This window comes from Lacerta agilis, chromosome 5 (genome assembly GCF_009819535.1).
Source record: "Lacerta agilis isolate rLacAgi1 chromosome 5, rLacAgi1.pri, whole genome shotgun sequence".
In the NCBI taxonomy this organism is placed as follows: Eukaryota; Metazoa; Chordata; class Lepidosauria; order Squamata; family Lacertidae; genus Lacerta; species Lacerta agilis.
This window is the reverse complement of record NC_046316.1, coordinates 91295968-91319257: the sequence shown is the minus strand read 5'-3', so window position 1 is coordinate 91319257 and position 23290 is coordinate 91295968. Positions and strand designations below refer to the sequence as shown.

Genomic DNA, 23290 nt, shown 5'->3' with positions numbered 1-23290 from the left:
CTGCCAGTGCACACGGGAGCTGAGGCCTAATTCTCACTGTGGCGAGAGACCTGTCTCTGGACTGTTTCGCTTTACATTACAGGTGGGAACTTGTATTGTTGATTCCTATTTCGTGCAACAAAGCAGGACCTCTTCCTGCACATAGAAAACCAGCATGTCAAGGAGATGAACAAGGTTTGAAAAGGATTAAAACTCTTCTCCCTTGTGGGCATAGGCATCTGATTGGCTGCTGTGAGAACAGGATGCTTGACTAGATCAGCCGATGGCCTCTGGATCCAGCTGTAGGACTCTTACGTTCTTGCGCTAATCTTATATGTACAGGGATTTTGTGTATGCACACACAGCAGAAACTCCCACCTGCAGTCTGTAGTGGTATAGCCCAAGACCTTTCTACCCTCAGGGCGGAAGAGCCCATTGCTGCTGCAGGCAGTGTGTTCCAGGTTGCTGAGTTCCCAGGAGACCCAGCCCCCTGCTCTCTACGTAAGCCACCCTGTACTACAGACTTCCTTACTACTACCCTGTACTACAGACTTGCCTCCGCCACCTTCACTTTCTGAGAAAACCCCCAGGGAGGAAGGCAGACAACTTGTTTCTTTGCTCGCTAGTAGGATGTTCTACATAAACCACTGAGCCTCTTGGGCTTGCTGATCAGAAAGTTGGCAGTTTGAATCCCCGCAATGGGGGTGAGCTCCCGTTGCTCAGTCCCAGCTCCTGCCAACCTAGCATCTTGAAAGCACGCCAGTGCAAGTAGATAAATAGGTACCGCTGTGGCGGGAAGGTAAATGGTGTTTCCATGCGCTCTGGTTTCCGTCACGGTGTTCCGTTGTGCCAGAAGCGGTTTAGTCCTGCTGGCCACATGACCCAGAAATCTGCCAGTGGACGAGCGTCGTCTCACTCGGCCTGAAAATGAGATGAGCGCCACAACCCCACAGTCGCCTTTGACTGGACTTAACCGTCCAGGGGTCCTTTACCTGCAATGGGAGCCCATCCATTCCTGCCCTGTCCTTTCTGAGAACAGTGAAAAATAAAATTGCTGCCTTTCTCATGTCCGACATGTCTTCATTTTAAGGAAGCGGGGGGCACAGTTTCATTTATTTTTTGCTCTTCTGGCTGGATTGATTAGAGCCAATGTTTCACAGCTATGGTTTTCCCAGTAGTGATGTATGGAAGTGAGAGCTGGACCATCAAGAAGGCTGATCGCCGAAGAATTGATGCTTTTGAATTATGGTGCTGGAGGAGAATCTTGAGAGTCCCATGGACTGCAAGAAGATCAAACCTATCCATTCTGAAGGAAATCTGTCTTGAGTGCTCACTGGAAGGACAGATCCTGAAGCTGAGGCTCCAATACTTTGGCCACCTCATGAGAAGAGAAGACTCCCTGGAAAAGACCCTGATGTTGGGAAAGATGGAGGGCACAAGGAGAAGGGGACGACAGAGCATGATATGGTTGGACGGTGTTCTCGAAGCGACTGGCATGAGTTTGAGCAAACTGCGGGAGGCAGTGGAGGATAGGAGTGCCTGGCGTGCTCTGGTCCATGGGGTCACGAAGAGGCGGACACAACTGAACGACTGAACAACAACAACAATGTTTCACAGCCAAAGCAAAGACGAAGGTGGAAACGGCGATGTGTTCTTTTGGAATTCCAAATGGCATTGAGAGGGCTGAAGGTACGCAGTGGCCAAAATTGCAGGGTCCAAGGCCTCTTCCTCCTTCCCACCTTCTTCTGTCTTTTTCCTTGCCTCCCTCCCCCCTTGCCAGTTTTTATGGCTCAGAGTGCAGGAGAAAAGCAAGGGGTGTGTGTCAAAGGAAACGTTGAAGCGCAACTTTCCACCCAGGGCGCAGGGGCAACACTGCGGAAGGAAATGTTAAGTGAACCTAAGAAACCCCAGAGCTGCTTCTGCGGCTTCTTCCAAGTGTTTTTAATTTCATTCATATCTTTTTGTTTCTCTTGCTGCTAAACTGGGGCAAGCAACCTAGCCAGGAAAGTCCTCCCAGAGTGGGAAAAGAAAGAAAACCCCAAATCCTGGAGAGAGAGAGAGAGAGAGAGAGGGAAGGGTCATTCTGGGCTGAGCTGCACTGCCTTTTCCATGTCTCCTGTTGTTCAGATGGCTGCGGGAAAAGCGTCACGTCACTTTTCCTGAAAAGGGCAAATCCCTTGCTCGAAAGGAGATGGCGTACACGGTCTAACAAGGGAGAGTTTGTGGGGATCATTCTTCACTCCTCGCCTTCGGTTGTGAGCGAGACCAGTGACCTCCTCTGGACCGTTGCAAATGTGAAACTTGGCACCAAAATGTGCTGGCTCTCAATTTTCCAGTTGCGCTCTCTCTCTCTCTCTCTCTCTCTCTCTCTCTCTCTCTCTCTCTCTCTCCTTCACTCTCTCCCTCTTTTTTCCACCGAGTGTCATCCTGCCAACCAGTGATTTTATTATTATAAACAGGATGTTGTATTCACTTTTAAGAAGGAATATGAAACTGGAGGTTGAATTACATACTGCACTTTCTCAGCTGCCAAAATAGAAAACAATGAACTAAAAATACCTAGTGCAGTAAAAGGGTGTTGCGGCAAGGAAATCAGACGGATCCGTGAGGTGGGTTGCCATCCGAAATGGGGAGTTTGTTCTAAGCCGTCCTGAAACCCTGTCTCAGACGTTAGGGGTGCCAGGCTTTGAACACAACAGACAAGCAAACAAGCATTGTTGCCTGAGAGACCTGAGCCCGGAAGAGGAGCTCTGTTAAAACTGGCCGTAGTTAATGAGCCTGATGCATCCCTGTAGGCGGAGTTAATGAAATGTTGCTTTCATAGATGGGAATCTCCAAGGAAGATCCCCTGAGGTTCTGGGGGGGGGGTCCCCCACTCACATATGAGAGATGTTTACAGGCAGAGGATTCTTGACTGAGTTAGTTTGCTGGTTAGTTAGGAGCATGAGCTGTGAGACAGGTGAGGTCTGGCCCATGGTCACAAATACATGGGCTGGCCTAATACACTACAGTGGTACCTCTGGTTAAGTACTTAATTTGTTCCAGAGGTCCGTTCTTAACCTGAAACTGTTCTTAACCTGAAGCACCACTTTAGCTAATGGGACCTCCCGCTGCCGCTGCGCCGCCAGAGCACGATTTCTGTTCTTATCCCGAAGCAAAGTTCTTAACCTGAAGCGTTATTTCTGGGTTAGCAGAGTTTGTACCTGAAGTGTCTGTATCCTGAAGTGTATGTAACACGAGGTACCACTGTACTCCTCTTTTCCTGAGCTTTAGCCTCCTTAGCTGCAGCATGTGAATAAGGCTGGGCAACATTGCAGGGTCATTGTCAGGGTTATAGAGGCAGTGTCTATTAAGTGAACTGTTTTTGTTTTTTGTTTTAAAAGAGGCATTGATAGAAAGGGGAAGAATCCAAGCTGCATGCAAGCAGGCAGAGACTATGCCTGAGTGCACCCTGTTTCTGCTCCTCCCTCTTCAGTTCTCTTCTGGTCCTGGGAGACAGCAGGGCAGGAGGAGGCAGTGAACCACCCTGAGATATTTTGATGGAGGGTAGTCAATCAATCAATCAATCAATCGAATGAATGAATGAATGAATGAATGGTTTGGGAGCCCTTGACTCCCCACCAGCCTGACCAATTTCTCCCTTCTCCTATACTTGTTCTTCCCTCTCCAGTCCTGCAGCTTCTCCTGCCTCTGCCTCTCATCTCCTGGCTGATACAGGTTCCTCTGTATCCACTGACCCCTTCTTCCAAGTCAGTCTCCAACCCTTATTCTCCTGCTGCCCCACTCATCAGTTTCCACCCACCACTCCCCGGTGTCCTGTCATGGATCAAGGTGATCCACTTGAAATCTTGGAGGGTTCAGAGATATGGCACCAGGTGATTCTGGATGTTACTTAAAATGGCAAGCAGGATCTTCCGAGGGGACTAAAGATTTCCTTGGCGTCATTCGAACAAGCGTGCCACATGATTCCTCGCCTGGCTTTTGTTCTGTCCTAGGCACGGAGGTGCTGTTCTTAGCACTGTTTCTAGCTGGAAACTCCAGGCAACAGGACGGTCCCTGCATTGCAGCACTGCCTGCCCATTGGGATTAGCAATGCTAGTATTTAGAGGCTTGTCGGCTGACAAAACGAGAGTTGGAGGGGACAGATTTGGCTCGGGGAGCTGGAAGGGAAGGAGCATGGCTCCCGGGGACAAAGGGTTCCCCATAGCAGGTGGAAGGCGCAGATCTGATAAAATAACTCAGTGCCTGGAAACTGTCCATGCCACAAGCTGGTGATAACTCTAGGAACAGCAAAACCTGTGCTCCTGGTACAGGATGTGTAGAAATGTGCAGGGAACTGATAAGTTGGGGGGGACGGACGACGACTGGTGGTGTGGAGGTTGCTAAGCCTGGCCACCGTCTGTCAGAACATGTTCTCCAACGGAGGTGCCCCAAACCGCAAATTAATGGGTCTCATTCAAGTCGAGTGCTTTATCGCTGCTGCTGTTATATTTGTTACCTGCCCTTCACCATTTAAGGTCCTAGGGTGAGTAACAGCATCAAAACAGCATTAAAAGCCATTTTAAATTGGAGTCAAGGAAAAGGGATATTGTGGTAGAAACAGTGGGATATAAGTTGGTTCATAGCATGGAAAGGGTGCTAAAGAATAATGAAACTGTTGAGTTGGGAGGGACCCTGAGGAGCATCTGGAATATGCAGCTGTCCCATAGGGGGATCAAACCTGCAACCTTGGCGTTATCAGCACCACGGTTTAACCAACTGAGCTATTCAGGCCTGCCGTTTCATGCTAGCAATTTACATGGGCTTAGTACCCCCACGTATATAATTTGCTGGTGTGTCTAGCTCTCCCTGAGATGGTTGACCTGGGTTGGGGCGGTGCCTGTTCAGATGACAGGCAAGGGAATCGCAAGATGGAATTGAATGTCAGCTGGCGGGAATAAAACCCTCCGTTTGGAAATCCAGCATGTTGGGAGCCAGACTTAGGACCCTTCTCCCTGACATGCTCGTGTTCTGTTTAAGGGGATATTGTTTTCTATGGAGGAGCATTCTGTCGCATGATGGAAGCTGTGAAAGGAAAGAAGGCTTCTTTGAGGAAACAAGCCTTGCCCAAACGAGAAGAACAGAAAGGAGCACAAACTCTGGCAAAACCAATGGAATGGCAACTGGGAAAGCGAGAGGGAGAAGAGAGTTGGCGTAAACGGCCGGCTCTCACAATGGAGAGAAATGTATTCTTCCAAGAATCTGCACTTGGAAGTTAACTTATTCATAAAGTTAGAAGTTAGGGCTGAGCAGTGGAGTTAACAAGTTGAGGATGATACCAAATGGTCACAGTGGCCTGTCCTTCTGTGATTTCAATAGAGTAAAGGTAAAGGAACCCCTGACCATTAGGTCCAGTTGCGGACGACTGGGGTTGCAGCGCTCATCGCTTTACTGGCCGAGGGAGCCGGCGTACAGCTTCCGGGTCCCTCGGCCAGCATGACTAAGCCGCTTCTGGCGAACCAGAGCAGCGCACGGAGACGCCGTTAACCTTCCCGCCGGAGCGGTACCTATTTATCTACTTGCACTTTGATGTGCTTTCAAACTGCTAGGTTGGCAGGAGCAGGGACCGAGCAACGGGAGCTCACCCCTTTGTGGGGATTCGAACCACCGACCTTCTGATCAGCAAGCCCTAGGCTCTGTGGTTTAACCCACAGCGCCACCCGCGTCCCTTCAATAGGTTAGTTCCATCTAATCTAGGAGACTGCAGTTGTGGGTTTTAACAAGCCACTCTTTTCCCTATCTCCCACAGTTGATGACAGCTTCTTGATAACATGGGACCAAGCCTGAGCAGGTCTTAACTTCTGGGCTGTAATGCAAAATGGCAGCCCTGAAGCCCTGTCTCACCAGCTTCTCAGCCTAGACAAGGCGGAAGACTTTCAGATGCACAAAACCATGTGACAGAAAGCCTCTCTCAGCCCAGAGGGATTAGATGAGCCGGTGTCTCCTGATTAAAAGTTGTTTGGCATGATGATGCAAGTGGGTTTCCTGTGTAGGAGTAAGAGTGGGAGCATAACTGGATCACAGGAGCCCAGAAATCTCATTAACTCAGCAAAAACAGCAGGGCCAGATTCCTTTATTACGTCAAGGTGGACATTTGAGGAGTATTGATGGTGCTGAAACTTTGCTTCTTGGAGCTTTCCTGGTCTCTCCCCTATCCTCTTCGCCTCTGTAAGAAAATTTAGCTGTAGACTAGTGCTGGTGTCTTGAAGCTCATGGAGCAGACTGGTGCTTTGATGGTGTGCCAGTTCCAACCCACAGAAATCTAGCAGGAGGACATATTATGTTTCCCCGGGTCACAATAGCTAGATTATTATGGATGTGTGTACCTTGCAGTCACAAACAGGTTTAGCTTTCACTCTAACCAGAATGATTTGTTGTATAGCTGTGATTTCTGTTCCGTTTTCCGGCAGAACAGGAGTCCTGGTGTCTGTAAAAAATGATAGATGGGGTTAGCATAGCAAGATATTTTATTTTTAAAAGAACAACAGTGTATTGCAGCAGGAAAAAAAAGCTAATTCTATTCTAGGCTGCATCAACAGAAGTATAGTGTCCAGATCAAGGGAAGTAATAGTACCACTCTACTCTTCCTTGATCAGACCGCACCTAGAGTACTGTGTCCAATTATGGGCACCACAATTTAAGAAGGATGTTGACAAGCTGGAAGGTGTGCAGAGGAGGGCAAGCAAGACGGTCAAGGGTCTGGAAACCAAGCCTTTTGAGAAACAGTTGGAGGAGCTGGGTATATTTAGCCTGGGAAAGAGGAGACTGAGAGGAGATATGACCAGATATCTCAGGGGCTGTCATAGGGAAGAGGAACAAGCTTGTTTTCTCTTGCTTCAGAAGGGAGGATCTGAATCAGTGGCTTCAAGTTACAAGAAAGGAGATTCCGACTAAACGCCAGGAATAACTTTCTGACAGTGAGTGCTGTTCGGCAGTGGAACAGTCTCCCACGAGAGGTGGTGGACTCTCCTTCCTTGGAGGTTTTTAGAAGAAGAAGAAGAGTTTGGATTTGATATCCCGCTTTATCACTACCCGAAGGAGTCTCAAAGTGGCTAACATTCTCCTTTCCCTTCCTTCCCCACAACAAACACTCTGTGAGGTGAGTGGGGCTGAGAGACTTCAGAGAAGTGTGACTAGCCCAAGGTCACCCAGCAGCTGCATGTGGAGGAGTGGAGACATGAACCCGGTTCCCCAGATTACGAGTCTACCACTCTTAACCACTACACCACACTGGCTGTCATGGATGCTTTAGCTGAGATTCCTGCCTTGCAGTGGGGTTGGCCTAGATGACGCTTGGAGGACCCTTCTGACTCTACAATTCTACAATTGTATGATTCTAACTTACCCAATGATTGGGGACGGGTGTTTGCTGTGACGAGATTGGGGTGTATTCCTGCAGTCGCTATAAAATACTCTTTCATGCATGAAACATGCTTGAAGCAAGGAGGGGCGCCTATTCCCGAGTGAAAATGGTTGTTTTCCAGGCCTGAGATGCATCGTTCCAAGAAGGAGCTCAGCAAGGTCCTAGAAACAATGACTGAGACTCTCAAGGATCTAAAAATACCCCACCCACCCAGTTTTGAAATGCCAGCCCTCTTGAGTCGAGAGAGCAAGTGTGCAGAAGTCTGGGTGCCGGGCTGAATACCTCGCAGGTCAGCGTTCCCTTGGGTCTGCTCACAATGGGAAGAGAAATGAGACCAGCTTCAAGATGTAGTTGTCTAGACATGCAGTCACCTTTTGCAGTTAAATGTCATGGCGGTGCCTTGTTAAAGTTTAAACGAGACCCACAAAATCCAAACTGTAGTAAACAAAAGGCAATAGCTGAGCTCTCGCCTCTCATGGATGACGGTTGTTGTTGAAGTGTGTTTATATTTCACATTTTGTCTTTGTGAAATGAGTTGACTGGGTGAAGGGAGGATTCTGGTTCAGCATGCCTGCATGGCCTCCATTCTGGGCTAGGATATCAGAAGGGGAGCTAGCGTGCAGCGTTCAGGATGCAATTCTACATTTCAAGTTGAAATACTGCTTTGGGCCTTGCATGGTCATTTCCTTTTTTTAAATAATCGTTTTTATTGTTTTAATACACAAATACTACAAAATAAAAATTAATTCTCACATAATCATCCATATTTTCCACCTTTTGGCTTTCATAGCCCTGACTTCCCTCAGACCTTCCACGTGGTTTTCAAATTTCTATCTTTTTAATCTATACTTCTTTAATCTATCATTGCTTAAACTATCATATACATAATAATCACTATAAAATTCACAATTTCAATAATATTTCTTCATTTATCTACAAAGCTTCTTGAAGTCCTATAAACGTATCCAATTGAGTATCATTGTCTTTCAGATAATTCGTGAATTTAGTCTAGTCTTTGATGAATTTCTGGTCCCGCTGTTCTCGGATTCTTCCCGTCATTTTGTCCAATTCTGCATATTCTATTAATTTCACTATCCATTCTGCCTTTGTCAGTGTTTCTTCCTGTTTCCACCTTTGTGCTATCAAAATTCTTGTTGCAGTCACTGCATATTGGAAAAAGTTTAACATCTTGCTTTTTAATGTCAGTACCTATTATACCTAGTAGGAAAGCTTCTGGTTTTTTAACAAATGTATATTTCAACATTTTTCTAATTTCATTATATATCATGTCCCAGAAGTTTCTTAACCTTCTTACACTCCCACCACATATGATAAAAGGTACCAACTTTTTCTTTACATTTCCAACACTTATTGTCAACCTTATACATTTTTGCCAGCTTCGCTGGGGTAATATACCATCTGCACATCATTTTCAAAATATTTTCTTTTAGTGCGCTACATGCGGTGAATTTCATTCCTTCTTTCCACAGTTTCCCCCAGTCCTCTAACATAATGTTATGCCCAAAATCTTTTGCCCAATGAATCATCACCGACTTGCATGGTCATTTCCAAAGGAGCAGGGGTTGAATTGAGAGTGTCACTGAGCCTATACTATTGTTTGCCTGATTAAATATATCTCTCTTACTTGCAAGTAAGAGCCTATGCTTGTGTGTTTTGGAGTGGGAGCCAGGACACCGATGTGCTGCTTTTCTGTGTGCAGGGATTTTGTGTGTATGTGTTTGGAGAGGAGTATTCAACTATGTGAGCTCTCAGCTGCTGCCTGAAATGACTTAGCAGCCTGGCCGTTTGACCACTTTTGTTTCTGCTGTAAGCCGCTTTGGCTTCTGTTTGAATAAATATTTTGCAATAAGCAACAAGCCTCAGGGAGAACAAGACAGTCGGACATCATCTGCTCATTGCAATCAGTCACCAGAGGCACAGACAGAAGTTTTGGCTCCCACCCATCCACCCACCCACCAGTTATTGCAGCCTGAATAAGTTGCATTAATTAGGAGTGAGCTTGGGGCCTTAGTTTTTCTTTAAGACACCCTATAACAGTGATGGCGAACCCGTGGCACGCGTGCCACAGCTGGCACGCAGAGCTCTCTCTGCTGGCACGCCAGGGGCGGGGAAATGGCGCCGCCGCGCTGCTCTGCTCATGCGTCCTGCCAGCGCAGGCGCAGCAGCAGACAGCAGCAATTTCCCTCCTTGGCGCCTGCCCCAGTGGTGTTTGGCTGCTGCTGGCTGCTGCGGAGGATTCGACACGAGGCGGCGACGACGACGAGGTAACAGCAGCGGGGGCTGGGCCAGGGGCGGCGGGCGGCGGGTGAGGGGGAAGCCCTCCTTTTGAGCGCTGCGAGCGGGGGGGGGGGGAGTGGAGACGGCGCTGCTCACTGTGCTGCTGCCTGTCAGGCTTCGCTCTTCCCTCTCGCGCCTCCCTGCCTCCCTCCCTCCATCCGCACCCGGCCGTCTCTCTCTCTCTCTCTGTTGCCCCTCCCTCAGGCACCTTCGCCCCTTCTCGCCCTTTTTCTCTCCCCTCGCTCCTCATATTCCCTTCCTTTTGCACTGCTGGTCTCATTCAGCCTCCTCCTGATTCTCGTTCGCTTTCTGTCCCTTTCCCTTCCTCCTTTCCTGCTCCTCTTTGCGTCCTTTCCATTTCTTCCACCCCAGCCCCAGATATATTTCCTTCAGCCTTCTCCACTCCACTTTTCTTTTCTTTTCTCCCCTCCGCATTGCATATTCTCCTGATGGGATGTGGGTTTGCATTGTAAAAACATCTATTCTTGCTGGGGGCAAAAAGGATATTTATGAAGGACACAGCAGGCATGGAGAGGCAATTTAACCATTTCCTCCCATGCTGCAGCCCTAAGGACTGTTGCTCTTCTGAGGTCAATTCCTAATTTGCTTTGGAGAGAGCCTCCCGTGTTAACATTTGCATTTCCTACCAATGCAAATAGCAATTTCAAAGGGGTGGTTTTCATAAGGACCACAATAGGTGTGGAAAGGGTTGAACTCTCCATCTGCTGTGGCCCTGATTATTATCAACTGCCCCAATTGATGCTATTTGCATTTAAAACAATAACAGCAAGCCAGCACACTGGATGCAAAGACACATTTAACATCACATCTTGCTTGCCCCTAGAAATGCTTGTAAGGAAAAAGAAAAAGAAAACCTTTTGGAGCAGCACTATAATCTCTATCTGTTACTGCTATTCAGAGACTGTGCATAAGATGAGTTATTTCCACTATGCTAACACATATATCTGCCTGACCAGCAGCTTAATTTTAGCACATATTCTGTTAAAGTGATCCATTTATTTATTCGATATAAAAATTCTGTCAATGTTCTACTTCTGCCTGTGTCTCCATCACGAAGATCCACAAATACCATTTGGACACAATTTCAGATGCAGTGTTCAGAACTGGGCTCTATCAGTACTTGACATCCTGATCATATGCATATTGTTTCAGTCTGAATCAAAGTTGAAATAGTAACAAACTATCTAAATATCACCTTCTGGCAAATAGAAGGGGAAGAAATGGAGGCAATGAGAGATTTTACTTTCTTGGGCTCCATGATCACTGCAGATGGTGACAGCAGTCACGAAATTAAAAGACGCCTGCTTCTTGGGAGAAAAGCAATGACAAACCTAGATAGCATCTTAAAAAGCAGAGACATCACCTTGCTGACAAAGGTCCGTATACTTAAAGCTATGGTTTTCCCAGTAGTGATGTATGGAAGGGGGAGCTGGACCATAAAGAAGGCTGATCGCCAAAGAATTGATGCTTTTGAATTATGGTGCTGGAGGAGACTCTTGAGAGTCCCATGGACTGCAAGAAGATCAAACCTATCCATTCTCAAAGAAATCAGCCCTGAGTGCTCACTAGAAGGACAGATCCTGATGTTGAGGCTCCAGTACTTTGGCCACCTCATGAGAAGAGAAGACTCCCTGGAAAAGACCCTGATGTTGGGAAAGATGGAGGGCACAAGGAGAAGGGGACGACAGAGGATGAGATGGTTGGACAGTGTTCTCGAAGCTACTAACATGAGTTTGGCCAAACTACGAGAGGCAGTGAAGGATAGGCGTGCCTGTCGTGCTCTGGTCCATGGGGTCACGAAGAGTCGGACATGACTGAACGACTGAACAACAACAACAAGGCTTGTTCCATACAATGTCAGTCTGGCATATAATCATTATTACAAGTTGAGTATCCCTTTGTCTAAAATACATGCACATGTAGAGTTTATGGTTTTTTTTAATAAAAAACTGTAACATTGAAAACTTTGTTATTGTGTTTTACGTTTACTTTTAAGACTGCAAATGTTTGGACAACTGTAGGAGTTTTTTCTAACTAAAAACCTCGATATTCAGGTTTAATTGCAGTGTTGGCACTTTGAAATAAAAAAGTTTTTTTCCGCTGCAGTTTGGGCACTCGGGCTCAAAAAGGTTCGCCATCACTGCCCTATAAGGCTTCAGGATGAGGTAGGCTACAATTGCAAACAAGCCCATGAGGGCTGCATCCAGGGATGCTTTAAATAAGCTGCCGTAAACTGAGCCCTGCAAGTCCGTCAGCAGATCTGTTGCATGCTGCCTCTCTCTGCTTGCACAGGAGAAAAAAGGGGGCCTGATGTGTTTTGGGCGTTCAGTGGTCCGGAGCTGGGATTCCATACCGCACTCCCTGCAGGCATGGACTCTCATGAACCAGGGCCCCGTTGTTGACCTCGCTAATAGATTTAATTGGCCGAGCGTCTCAAAGCGGAGCGCCTGCTTGTTGCTACATTTCCCTCGATGTGCTTTGAGAGTTCTGGCACCGGCGTATTTATGTTCCATTCATTTCCAACGCAGGCCCTTTGCCGCTGCCAGCCTATTAATTTCTAAACTGCCTACAGCTACAGATCGCGATGGGTGGCAGGGCTTTGCGGTTGCAGCACCAAACAGCTGGACTAAGCGACCTGTTCCATTGAAACAAAACCCATGCGGCCTCTGGTTTCTCAAGGAGCCCATAATCCTTTCTCTTAAGACCTGTCAGCACAAGAGAGCAGTTGTTTTAAGCTCCCTGCTGTCTACTGCTGCACGTCATCTGCCCGGCCGAGCTCAAAGTGTCCGAGGGCTGGCGTCTGGGGTCACAGTCATAGCACCCGGGCTCTAACTCGGCCTGATAAGGGCACGTGGGACCCCTTGCATGAGTGGGGCGTTCCCCCTCTGTTCGGACGTGATTCTGCCGAAGACTGTAAATCGAGACGTTATGTAAGCAGTGTATCTTGGAATGCGGTCGTTTTTTTGAAATTCCATTCATTAATGGGTTTTTAATTGAAGGAATATGTATCTGTGGAAGCAGGTTATAGCTGCAGTTGGTTTGTCACCAGATAGTGGGTCTCCGAACACATGAAAGAGGAATTTTCTCACTGGCTCTAAAGCTGCATAACCTAAAGCCCGAGGCAGGTTATGCAAATCTAACAACAACAATAACAACAACAACAACAAAAGCACGTGAAGGGCAAACATGAAGAAATAAAAATCGGCAAAAGAGCCCCACCTGCCATTCATATGAAATGCATAAATAAATGTGTGTGTTGTAGGTACAGTAGTATTTATACCCTGCTTTTGACAGGCGAGTGCTATTGCCACAACCTGCAGACATAGGGACTGAGGAGGGAGTTGATTCACGGCATGCCATTTCATTATGCATGCTTGTTCTGTGCTATGATAATTTTTATACAGTGGAACCTTGGTTCTCGAACGCCTTGGTACTCGAACATTTCGGCTCCCAAATGCTGAAAACCTGGAAGAAAGTGTTCCAGTTTTTGAACGGTTTTTGGAAGCCAAACATCCGATGCGGCTGTCGGCTATTGTTTCCGGGACGCCTGCGCCAATCGGAAGCCGCGCCTTGGTTTTCGAACATTTCGAAAGTCAAACGGACTTCCGGATTACGTTCGAGAACCAAGGTACCACTGTAATGTCTTCTCGGTTTTAAAGTGTTGATTTCATAGATACTTTCTTATAAATATTTTATATTGCTTTAGGTAAATCGCTTACTGATCTTTTTATTGTTATTAAGTGCTCTGCAGATGATAGAATTGTAGAGTTGGAAGGGGCCCTTGCATTTCAGGAATCATTTGCCCAATGTGGGGCTAGAACCCACGACCCTGAGATTAAGAGTCTCATGCTCCACCTCCTAAGCTTTCCCGGCTACTCCTATTTACTGTATTGTTTTTAACACTTGATTGGGAGCTGCACAGAGTGGCTAGGGAGGCTCAGCCAGATGGGTGGGGTAAAAATAAATTATTATTATTATTATTATTATTATTATTATTATTATTATTATTATGCTTTAGTTGAGATTCCTGCATTGCAGGGGGGTGGACTAGACGGCCCTCGAGGTCCCTCCCCACTCTACAATTTTATGATTCTGTTTAGGGAAGCTTTGAATGTGTGATATTTTAATGTATTTGATTTTTGTTGGAAGCCGCCCAGAGTGGCTGGGGAAATCCAGCCAGATGGGCGGGGTACAAACAACAACAACAACAACAACAACAACAACTATTATTATTATTATTATTATTATTATTATTATTATTAAAAAAAAATAGCAGGAGGCAAGATTTGAATTGGCAGTTTCCTGGCTCACAGCTCAGCCCTGGTGACATACTATCCCTCAGTTAGGAGACACATGATCTGAACAAAGCCCAAGAAGCTAAGAATTTCCCTGCTGGACCAGACCAAAAGTCCACCTACTGTAACATCCATGCCCCTTTCAGAAGCCAGTTTTCAAACAGATGAACTTGTTGCCCCTGGTGCTGAATTTTCTTTCCTTCTTCCCTGTTTTTGATAGGCAAGAATGCATCTTCACCATTGACCCGTCAACCGCCAGGGACCTTGACGACGCTTTGTCTTGCAAGCCGCTTCCGGATGGTAAGATGCGTTTCCTATGCCGCTTTAGTGTCTGTGCTCATGGATGTTCATTCACAGCAGCTGCTGTGTGTCTTCAAACATGTAGCTCATCAGGGGGGTTAAGAACTTGAACAGGGCTCTGCGTGGATGAATGTTAATCGTGTCCACACCCCAGCAGCCCTGCTTAAAAGGAGCTCTGCTGAGAGACCTTTGTGAGGGCGGCTAGGGGTCAGAGTGGACGGTCCAAGGTTAGCTTGACCATTGAGCTGATTCATTGAGCCAGTGTGGTGTAGTGGTTAAGAGCGGTAGACTCATAATCTGGGGAACCAGGTTCGCATCCCCGCTCCTCCACATGCAGCTGCTGGGTGACGCTGGGCTAGTCACACTTCTCTGAAATCTCTCAGCCCCACTCACCTCACAGAGTGTTTGTTGTGGGGGAGGAAGGGAAAGGAGAATGTTAGCCGCTTTGAGACTCCTTTGGGTAGTGATAAAGCGGGATATCAACTCCAAAATCATCATCATCATCTTCTTCTTCTTCTTCTTCTTCTTCTTCTTCTTCTTCTTCTTCTTCTTCTTCTTCAGAATTTCTGGCATCCCTAAGGAGGACGGGGAAAAGACTCCTGCTGGAAAGCCTGGGTGCCGACTGCCACTCTGTGTCGACTGGTGTTCCCCAACCCGTTGCCCTCCAGATGTTTCGGTCCACAGCCCCAACCAGCAACGTTGTGATGGGAGTTGTAGCCCAAAACATCTGGAGCGGGCATTGGGTTGGGGAAGGCTGCTATAGACAGTAAAATGCCAGGCAGACCAGTGATCTGACGTGGCGTGAGGTTACCTGCCCGTGAACTGGAGCTTGCTTTCAAGTAGGTGTTGCTGGAATGGCAGGGAAGCAGCTCCTTCTTTTTCCACTTGGGCTGAGTCACTTTCCAGTGATGGGAACTTCTTGAAATGAGGGAAGCAGTGACTATGTTGTTAATAAACTGAAATGGGAAGCCGTCATGTTTGCCTCGCCGCCTTGGCATTGTTACAAAGCTTTAATGAAGGTTACTGGCCTTTTATTTTAGTAAATAAAACAAAGCCCGTGGCTGCAGAGGCAGATGGAACGAGGCCTTTATGTGTACAGGAGAGTTCATGGAAGAGATGAGGCAGTGGGGTCTCCTAGATGCTCAGCTGCAGGCCTTGCAGTTCCTTCCAGGAGACGCATCTTAGGACACAGAAATAAAGCCTTGCATAGCATACGAAGTGCATCTCCTGGTTCCACTTTTTAGTATTGTTCCATCTAACGCTGAACTTAACTTGGGTGGTTGAGGGTCCTGTACCTGTTTTGCATTTGTAAGAATTCAGACGCTTAGAAAGTTGAGGCAATTTTAATCTGTTTTAGTATTTTATTTTATTGATAAATTTATTTATTTGGTTTTTCAAATTAAAGTTCTACAATCGCATATCCAGCATACATCATAAAAACAAGATTCCACAGAATCTCCTGGGCTCCCCTCCTCCCCTTTGTGGGTCCTATTGTTAGTCCTTTCCTCCTGCATGTTTTATAATAATCCAGATCTTTTACATCTCCATTATATCCAAAATTCACCATTAAACTACAAGTGTTATTCCAACCCTACTAACAATTTTAACTGTTTACAGTGATTTTTAAGATAAATTATAAATTTCCCCCATTCCTTATTAACCTTTGTATGTTTTAAAGTAGGGTTGTGAATTTTTCTTGAGTTTACTGCTTTTATGTTTTGTAAACAGCTTTGAGGGTTGTTGTTGTGGGTTTTTTTATTTTTACAATCAAGCAGTGTATAAATTTAAATAAATCAAGCAAGCAAGCATCTCTACTGAGGACTGAAATGCAAGGCAAGGTGTTCCCACGGCTAACCTGCTCTGAAATTGTTCTGAGCTTTAATATGCCAATGGCAAACTCATCCTGGTAGCATCGCAGCAGCTGGCACAGCCCTTTCGGCAAAGGGGCCGGATAACAGGATGCAGCCGTGATGGGGATGGAATTGCATATGGAGGGGAGAGAAACCCACAAAGGTACCGCAAGTGACGTCTGAATTCCTGGGATGGTTGATTCAGTGCCGCAAGATGGCCAGTGCAGTGACAGCTTCCTTGGCCTGTGTTTTGTTGTTAGAAAATGAGTGCTGGCAGTACATTACGGAGATGGGAAACAGGTCGCTGCATCTGCGTAGTTAGGAATTGGTTTTGAATGACAGCTTGCCACACGCCCTCTCCCGAATAATGCTTGTTGCGTTGTGTAGCTCCTACTGGTGAATATTTCTGTCATGCTTAATTTAAAAAGGCTGCTTGCCCACATATTTCTGCATATTGCTCCCAGCTTGTCAAAGTGATCAGGTTGTATCTGAGCAAAATCTGAGGCGGAGAGCTTAATTCAATTGAGGGAGACATGTCCTCATGCTGTTGCTAGACAGTCATTCATTCATTCATTCAGAGGAATGTCCTAGGAGGCTGCTGTGAAAGGCCAATTCACCATTTAGCCCTGGACTGGTGTTGGTTCTGGTTACCAATGTTAATACTGGGTTTCGCCTTCCACCCTTGAAACCTGGAAAAGCTGGGACTGGAATCTGTGACAACTTAGATCAGAGGTTTTCAACCTTTTTGAGTCCATGGCTCCCTTGACCAACTACCTTCTTTCTGCGGCACCCCTGTGGGGCTCAGGAGCCCAGTTAGGTCACCCCTTGCCTGCAGAGCTGGCAGCCTCTCACCCTCTTTCAAACACCCTCCCTTGTGGAGTATTCCCTCAGCCTCCTCTCTTTCAGAATCCTCCTGGTAGGCACTGCTGCCACCCCTGGTCTCTGAACTCTCTGCTCCCCCACTGCCCCAAAGAGAGTTGTACCCGGTATTCTGAACTGATGCTGAAACAGCGTGCTTATTTCTTGAGTAAAGATTTTGGGTTTCCTCGAGCCGTAAGTCTGAATACTATGTCCAAGGGTGGGAGCCAGGACACAGTCGCTTTCCCCTTGGACAAGAGGCATTAATGTGTCTTCTCCTCCAGAGACTGCAAAACCAAATCAGAGCAAAAGTTACCAGAGAGGTTCTCAGAGTTTCAAGGAGACCTTCTTGCCAGCCTCTTTTACTGAAATTTTATTTGAGCTAAGAACTCGTTTCACATCTGGTGCCCTGCATCCTGGAACATCTCCAGAGGGCAAAGACCAAGCAACATGCACGACCTTAGCAGTGTTCAATGTAGATCTGTCAAAGAGGACTTAACGCCCTCCCGACCCCAAGGCTTTCCTTCCAGGAACAGGATTAACTTCCTCTACATCCAGAAGGATTCTAATTTGCGAAGGCTGTTGGGTGCCACTTCCCATCTCTGTAAATTCAATGAGTATTAATTTCCTGGTAGAATTAGCCCTCTTGAATGGAGCATGGAATAGTAATAAAAACAGCTTGAGGTGTGATTTGCCAGAAATTGTCCTTTCTCTCTTCATCTCTTTGGCCGAGAGCCTTGATGTTGAGTGGGGGCTTCTAGCAGCAGCCAAGTTCAAAAAGTTCTCCCATTGTCAGAGCTGTCATATTCTCTCTCTCTCTCTCTCTCTCTGTGTGTGTGTGTGAGAGAGAGAGAGAGAGAAAAAGAGAGAGAGAGAGAGAGAGAGAGAGAGAGAGAGAGAGAGAGAGAGAGAGAAATCTGATCTTAACAGAAGCACTGTTGCTTCTTGGATATGGCTTTCTTAGCTGCTTGTCTTTCTGGGAGGTTTTTTTTATTTATTTTGAACTTTGCAGCCTTGTGTTGGGAAAGAGGCCTGAGGACAGGTTGAGGGCAAGCCTGAATGAGGCAGTTGAATAGTTTAGGGCAGGGGCAGGAACAGAACAGGAGTTTCAGGTGGGAGAGTTCTGGGCTGAAGTGGGACAGGTGCAGGCGGGAGAAGAGTGAAACAAGCACCCTGTGGTCCATGGAGGGAACGTGGATTAGTCTCTAAAGGAAGCTTGGAGGAATGAGCAGTGCTGCACAGATGGGCCACTGGCCTCAGGCAACTTCCTGCGTTCTCATGCGCAGCCCAGAATGGATCAATTGCCAGAAAAATCTCAAAAATAGGGGGTATTTGTGTTTTCCCCTCCCTCAAAATCAGGGGCCCAAAGCGTGCTACAAAATGGTTAAGATATTTCCAAGCCACCCAGAAAATTGAAATTTAGAGCGCATACATTTCAAGAATGCTCTGATTGCTGGAGAAATGTGAAAACAAGGGAGTTTTTACGCAGAATAGTCAAAACTCAGGATATTCCCCCCCCCAGCCAATTTGAACATGGGGCGGGGCATGGGAGGCATCGGACTTGGTAGCAGCCAAGAATGTGCTGAGTATATGCCCCTTCTTAGGGAAAGGGAGCAGGATTGCTTTGCCCTAGAGGGGCTCATGGTCTGAGTGATTTCTCGTTGGATACAGGGGCTATCTCAGAAAGGAGAGGCTAGTTAGTACCAGTGTGGGAGAGTGAAGTTGCGCCTGTTGACTTGCCTGCCCTCGACCCTGCATGTGCTCCTTTTGGCCTTCTCCCATCTTCCCCTGGTCCTGCTAAGATGCTGCTTGCTTGATCCGTCTCCAGGAAGAGCTGCTTACATTTTCATTCATGGCAACCTGGAAGCACCTCGGGGCATTTCGGAAGCAGCCCATGTCCTGAGCGCCACAACTTCATAAGCCTGTGACACATTTTACAGAGCAGCAATCTGGCTAAAGCATCCTCCAGCCTGGCTAACGGCAGGAACTGGGTGTTCAGCACCCATCCTTCGGACAAGTCCGTTCACCTCACTTCTGTGCTCACGGCAGGGCACCTCGCACTCTGTCTGTTCCTCAGCCATATGCTCTACCTATGTCCACTTGGCACCCATGCTTTCGAGCTGGCTGGAGCATGTGGAAATCACTCTCTGCAGAGGCTTCAAAGGCCAGGCCTGTCCCACATGTAAATTATTTGTCAGGCTTAAGGTGCTGGCAAATAGAGCTAGAGCAACCGTACACCTCTTGTTTTGCAATGTGAAGTGTATCTCTTAATGCTGCTTCATAATGGGATTTAGGAGTCTGGATGCATGATTTATTAGCTGCTGGAGACAAAACACGCACGTAACCCTATCGGGTTTTTAATTTTGTAATGCACAGCGTTGGGGCTCCCCCCTCCCCCCCCCAGTACAACTCCCACTTCAGAGGCTTCCAGTGCCTCATGGAAAACTTTGGAAATGCGTCTTTCGAAGGCACGGTCCTCAGCTCCACTTTCATTTCTGCTGTTTGGTGACTTTCCATTTGGTCTGCTGCTGATCATCATCTGGGCTATGCAGAGCTGCGTGGACAAGGAGGAAGCCTTTGCACTCACACACAGTGTGTGTGGCTGATCCCACCCCTACTGCACACACCCACACACACCCCGGATCTAGTTCCTCATACCTCTCAAAGAGCCACTCTGGGGATCAGGGGACAGTCAGAAGCCACGTTGACCCAGGGTCGTCATTCAGTGTGTGTGTGTGTGTGTGTGTAGAAAAATTGGTGACATGCCTGTGTGAGCATGCAAAAGTGATTCCTGTGAGGCCTAGTTTTTGTTTTAATCCAGGCCGAAGTGGGAGGAGATAGGGTATTTCATATTGCATCCTCTTTTGCACTCTGCTTTATGAGGTGGAGTTGCACAGATGCTTGCACATACTAGTGTGCAAACTTCTAAATAAATTAAAAATCTACACTGCTTCACAGCAAAACTCCAGAACGACTTACCCACATGTACCTCTGTTAGTTATGGACATTAATTATCTGCCCTTCATCAAAAGAACAGAAGAAGCTAGCCTGCTATAAGGCTGTTTGCCCACCCAGGTACAAATTGTCTTATTTGACCAGGAATCACTCAGAGAAAGGTGTTTCCTAGTATCTGCAAACTGAGATCTGTTACCGAGAAGCTTCATTGACATGGAACTCCGCATATGCTCCAGTACTGTATGCGTGGTTAGGCTTGGGAATTCTGTGGCCGCCATTATGTGCTTTCAGTGGACTGCTTGAGGGTGTGTGCGTGTGTGTGTATACATTTACTGGAGCAAGGAGATGGAGCTCCTGGAGCCTCCTCTGGGCATGTTTTCCCAGTGAGCCCTCCTTGGGTGAAAAAAAAAGACCTCCGTTTCCCATCCACTTGGAGCAAGGCCAGCCCAACCATTGGGTAGAGAGCTGTCTCAGGCATTAGATTCAGGGGCGCTGGAGGATAGAGCTCTGTGGTCCTCAGGTGTGCCGGAGGATGCTATTCCACCCCTGGTGTGGAAGTGAGATTCAGCTGCGGCTCCGATCTGTTTCTGCATGAGAAATGGAGAAGGTGCCATTTGGTCTTCCGCACCAACAAAATATATTGGAACCTGTCCTTGAGATTATATGAGGAAGTGCGTTTTTGATGGTCAGGTGGGTGGGAAGCCCTGGGGAGACTGACCTTTTCTAAACAACCCCCCCCCCCCCAGTTCTTTGTTTTGGAGGCTTACCCTGGGAGATTCTGAAACTCTGAGAACATTGGGTACTCTTTGGGTGTTTTGTTCTTGCTGTGTTTTTCTTCAGTGTTTCATGTCAAAAGGAGTGAGGGTGGGGGAAGTTGGTAACTGTTGAGTTCAGTTTGAGGGGGGAAACACTGAGTGGACAGAATGGACCTGCCTCCTTCCATGTCCCTTGGCTGAATCTACCTCCTATGACATTCAGTTTTACCGTGGTCTGGTAAATAAAGCCGCCAATTCACGTTCAGCTCCTTGGCACTTTGCGAAAACCAGAATGCCCCCAGGCCAGGCAAGGAAGGTTTATGTAAGCTAAATAAAGCCCTGAACAATGAATTGGCATGGTTTTTGGCGTGAAGAGGGACCGGGCTGCCGGCCTTCAAAACGCCAGCTGATTTCAGGGGCCCATGGCCTCCCACTGGCAAACTCTGGGTACCTCGGTGAATGCCTTCAGCAGCTATAGAAGCGATAAATAAACATAGCTAGCTTTGAGGATGAATTGGCCCCAACGCCATATGAGAAAAGTTGAGGTGTGCTTGAATGCTTTCAGGAGAATTCTTGCTTTACCGTTGAGCCACAGGCATTCCTTGTCAACAGAGGTTAAAATTAGCCCCGGAAAACCAAGTCGCTGTCTTGGTGGCATCCCTGTTTCATGCCTGTTAGCATGGCTCAGATCTTGAAATAGGGCGTGTTAAATTATCTTGCGTACTCTGTAGTGGCGATAGTCTTTCAAGCTGGTTTCAGAGCACTGCATCTCGTAGTCCTGCTGGAGGTAATATTTCCCAGCACCAGTATCTGTTCTCACTGAACTGGCTAATTTTATCTTTCCCTGTTTTAATCTGGATGGTGAAAAAGTTGCTTAGGAAAGTGAATGTGAATTCACCACCAGGGTATCTCTCCTGCTCTTCCTGCTCCTGCTGTACACACAAACTTAAACTCCAATTTCCCCATTCCAAGAGTGAACACTTGATTCAAATTGCTGCGCTGGCAGCTTTTACTGAGTACTTACAGACCCTTCCTCTCTCTCTTTCTTCATCCTGTTTTATTATTATTATTTCTTTGGTAATAAAGGAAAATTGAGTTCTCTGGGCTGTTTTTGTTCGGGGAGGTGAGGTCATCAGTGGAGAAGTTGAAATCCCAGCTTGCTTTAAACTCTTCTCATAGGTGTGTTGTATAAATCATTCCTCGTTCAGTTGCCACATAGGATTGGGGTTACGCACAGCATCCTGGAATGGGTTCAAACCCATTAGATTCCTTTTTCAGATCTCAACAAGCCCTTTGTATAACCATGTGTAACATGGGAAGAAACTGTTCCAATGGATGGGTGCCATTTTTAACTTCAATCACTGTGAGTTTACATATGACATCGGAGTTGATTAGGGCTAAGCCAAAACTGCTTACTGTTTTGGGGGCATGTTTTTGGCAGTGTTGAGAAAACATTAAAACATTTTCAGCAGTGACCGTGAAGATGTTTGGCCTATTCATTTTCATTGCTTCCTTTTGCGCGCTCTCAGCAGAGGATGCCACCCTGTTCATTCTGTGGTCTCTGATTGGTTGAGATTACCCATGTGAATAATCCAGGAGGCATTGCTCTCGCTCTCAGGTGATTTTCTTCTGTGATGTCATCGTGTGACCAAATTCGGTGGATTTAGTAGAGTCATAATGGCATTTCATTTTTTTCCATTATATTTAGTTTATTTGTCAAAAGGATTACAGTGTTTTAAATATGAAGATTGTTTCAAAATCGTTTAACTTTATAATGCCCTGAATTAAAGTACATCTTGGTGAATGGGTTTAAAAAGGTGAATCACTTAAAATACACAAGCCATGTGGACTTCAAATATATTCTAGTGTTTCAAGCAAACAAGACTTAACAGAATGTATGGCTTTACAGTAACATCAATTTGTCAACTAAATTGTAGCAATAAATACTTATAATCTCTACCCATAGACTTAACATTTTGATCTGGTTTAAACAGTACAGAAAACAAATACCAATTGAAAATCTGCTGTAAAATGTTGAAGACTAAAAAAATCTTATCATTTTTCAAAAACCAAAACCAAAACATTTAAAGGGCATTACAGATGAACAATTCTTTGCCAAACTGAAAGAAACATGGACGAAACCAATCCAATCAAAAGTTAAGAAATGAATGGAAACATTACGAAGACTATTTGGAAAAATACTGCTCAAAAATAATATGCTATTGTACCTAGATTAGAGTGTGAGGTGTTTAAAGTAATGGTTGAAAGATGATAAGTTTCATATTATAAGTAAGATATGAAAGGATATAAGGAACGCAAGTTGAAAGCACAGAATAGATTAAAGGAAATCGAGAAAAGGGTGGAGGGAAGGGTGAAGGGATGAGGGTGGGTGAAGTTGCATGTATATGTAACTTGTGTGTGTGTGTGTGTGTGTGTGTGTGTGTGTGTGTGTGTATATATGTTTTTGATGTACAATACCAGAGATAGATTCATGGAGTCTTGAATGCGGAATGTAATGGCTGATAATTAAATAAAACTTATTTGAAAATAAAGGAAAAAGAAAGAAACATGGACTTC

At 46.3% G+C, this 23290-nt stretch overlaps 1 protein-coding gene across 1 annotated transcript in view; it reads left to right on the top strand.

The window, feature by feature from the left end:
* The window catches only part of DIS3L2 (DIS3 like 3'-5' exoribonuclease 2), a 200418-nt gene that overhangs the window by 100750 nt on the left and 76378 nt on the right, over nt 1-23290 (top strand). The window contains exon 11 of the mRNA XM_033150865.1: nt 14216-14295. Within this exon, the coding sequence (XP_033006756.1) occupies nt 14216-14295 (80 nt within the window). The remainder of the gene's footprint in view (nt 1-14215; nt 14296-23290) is intronic.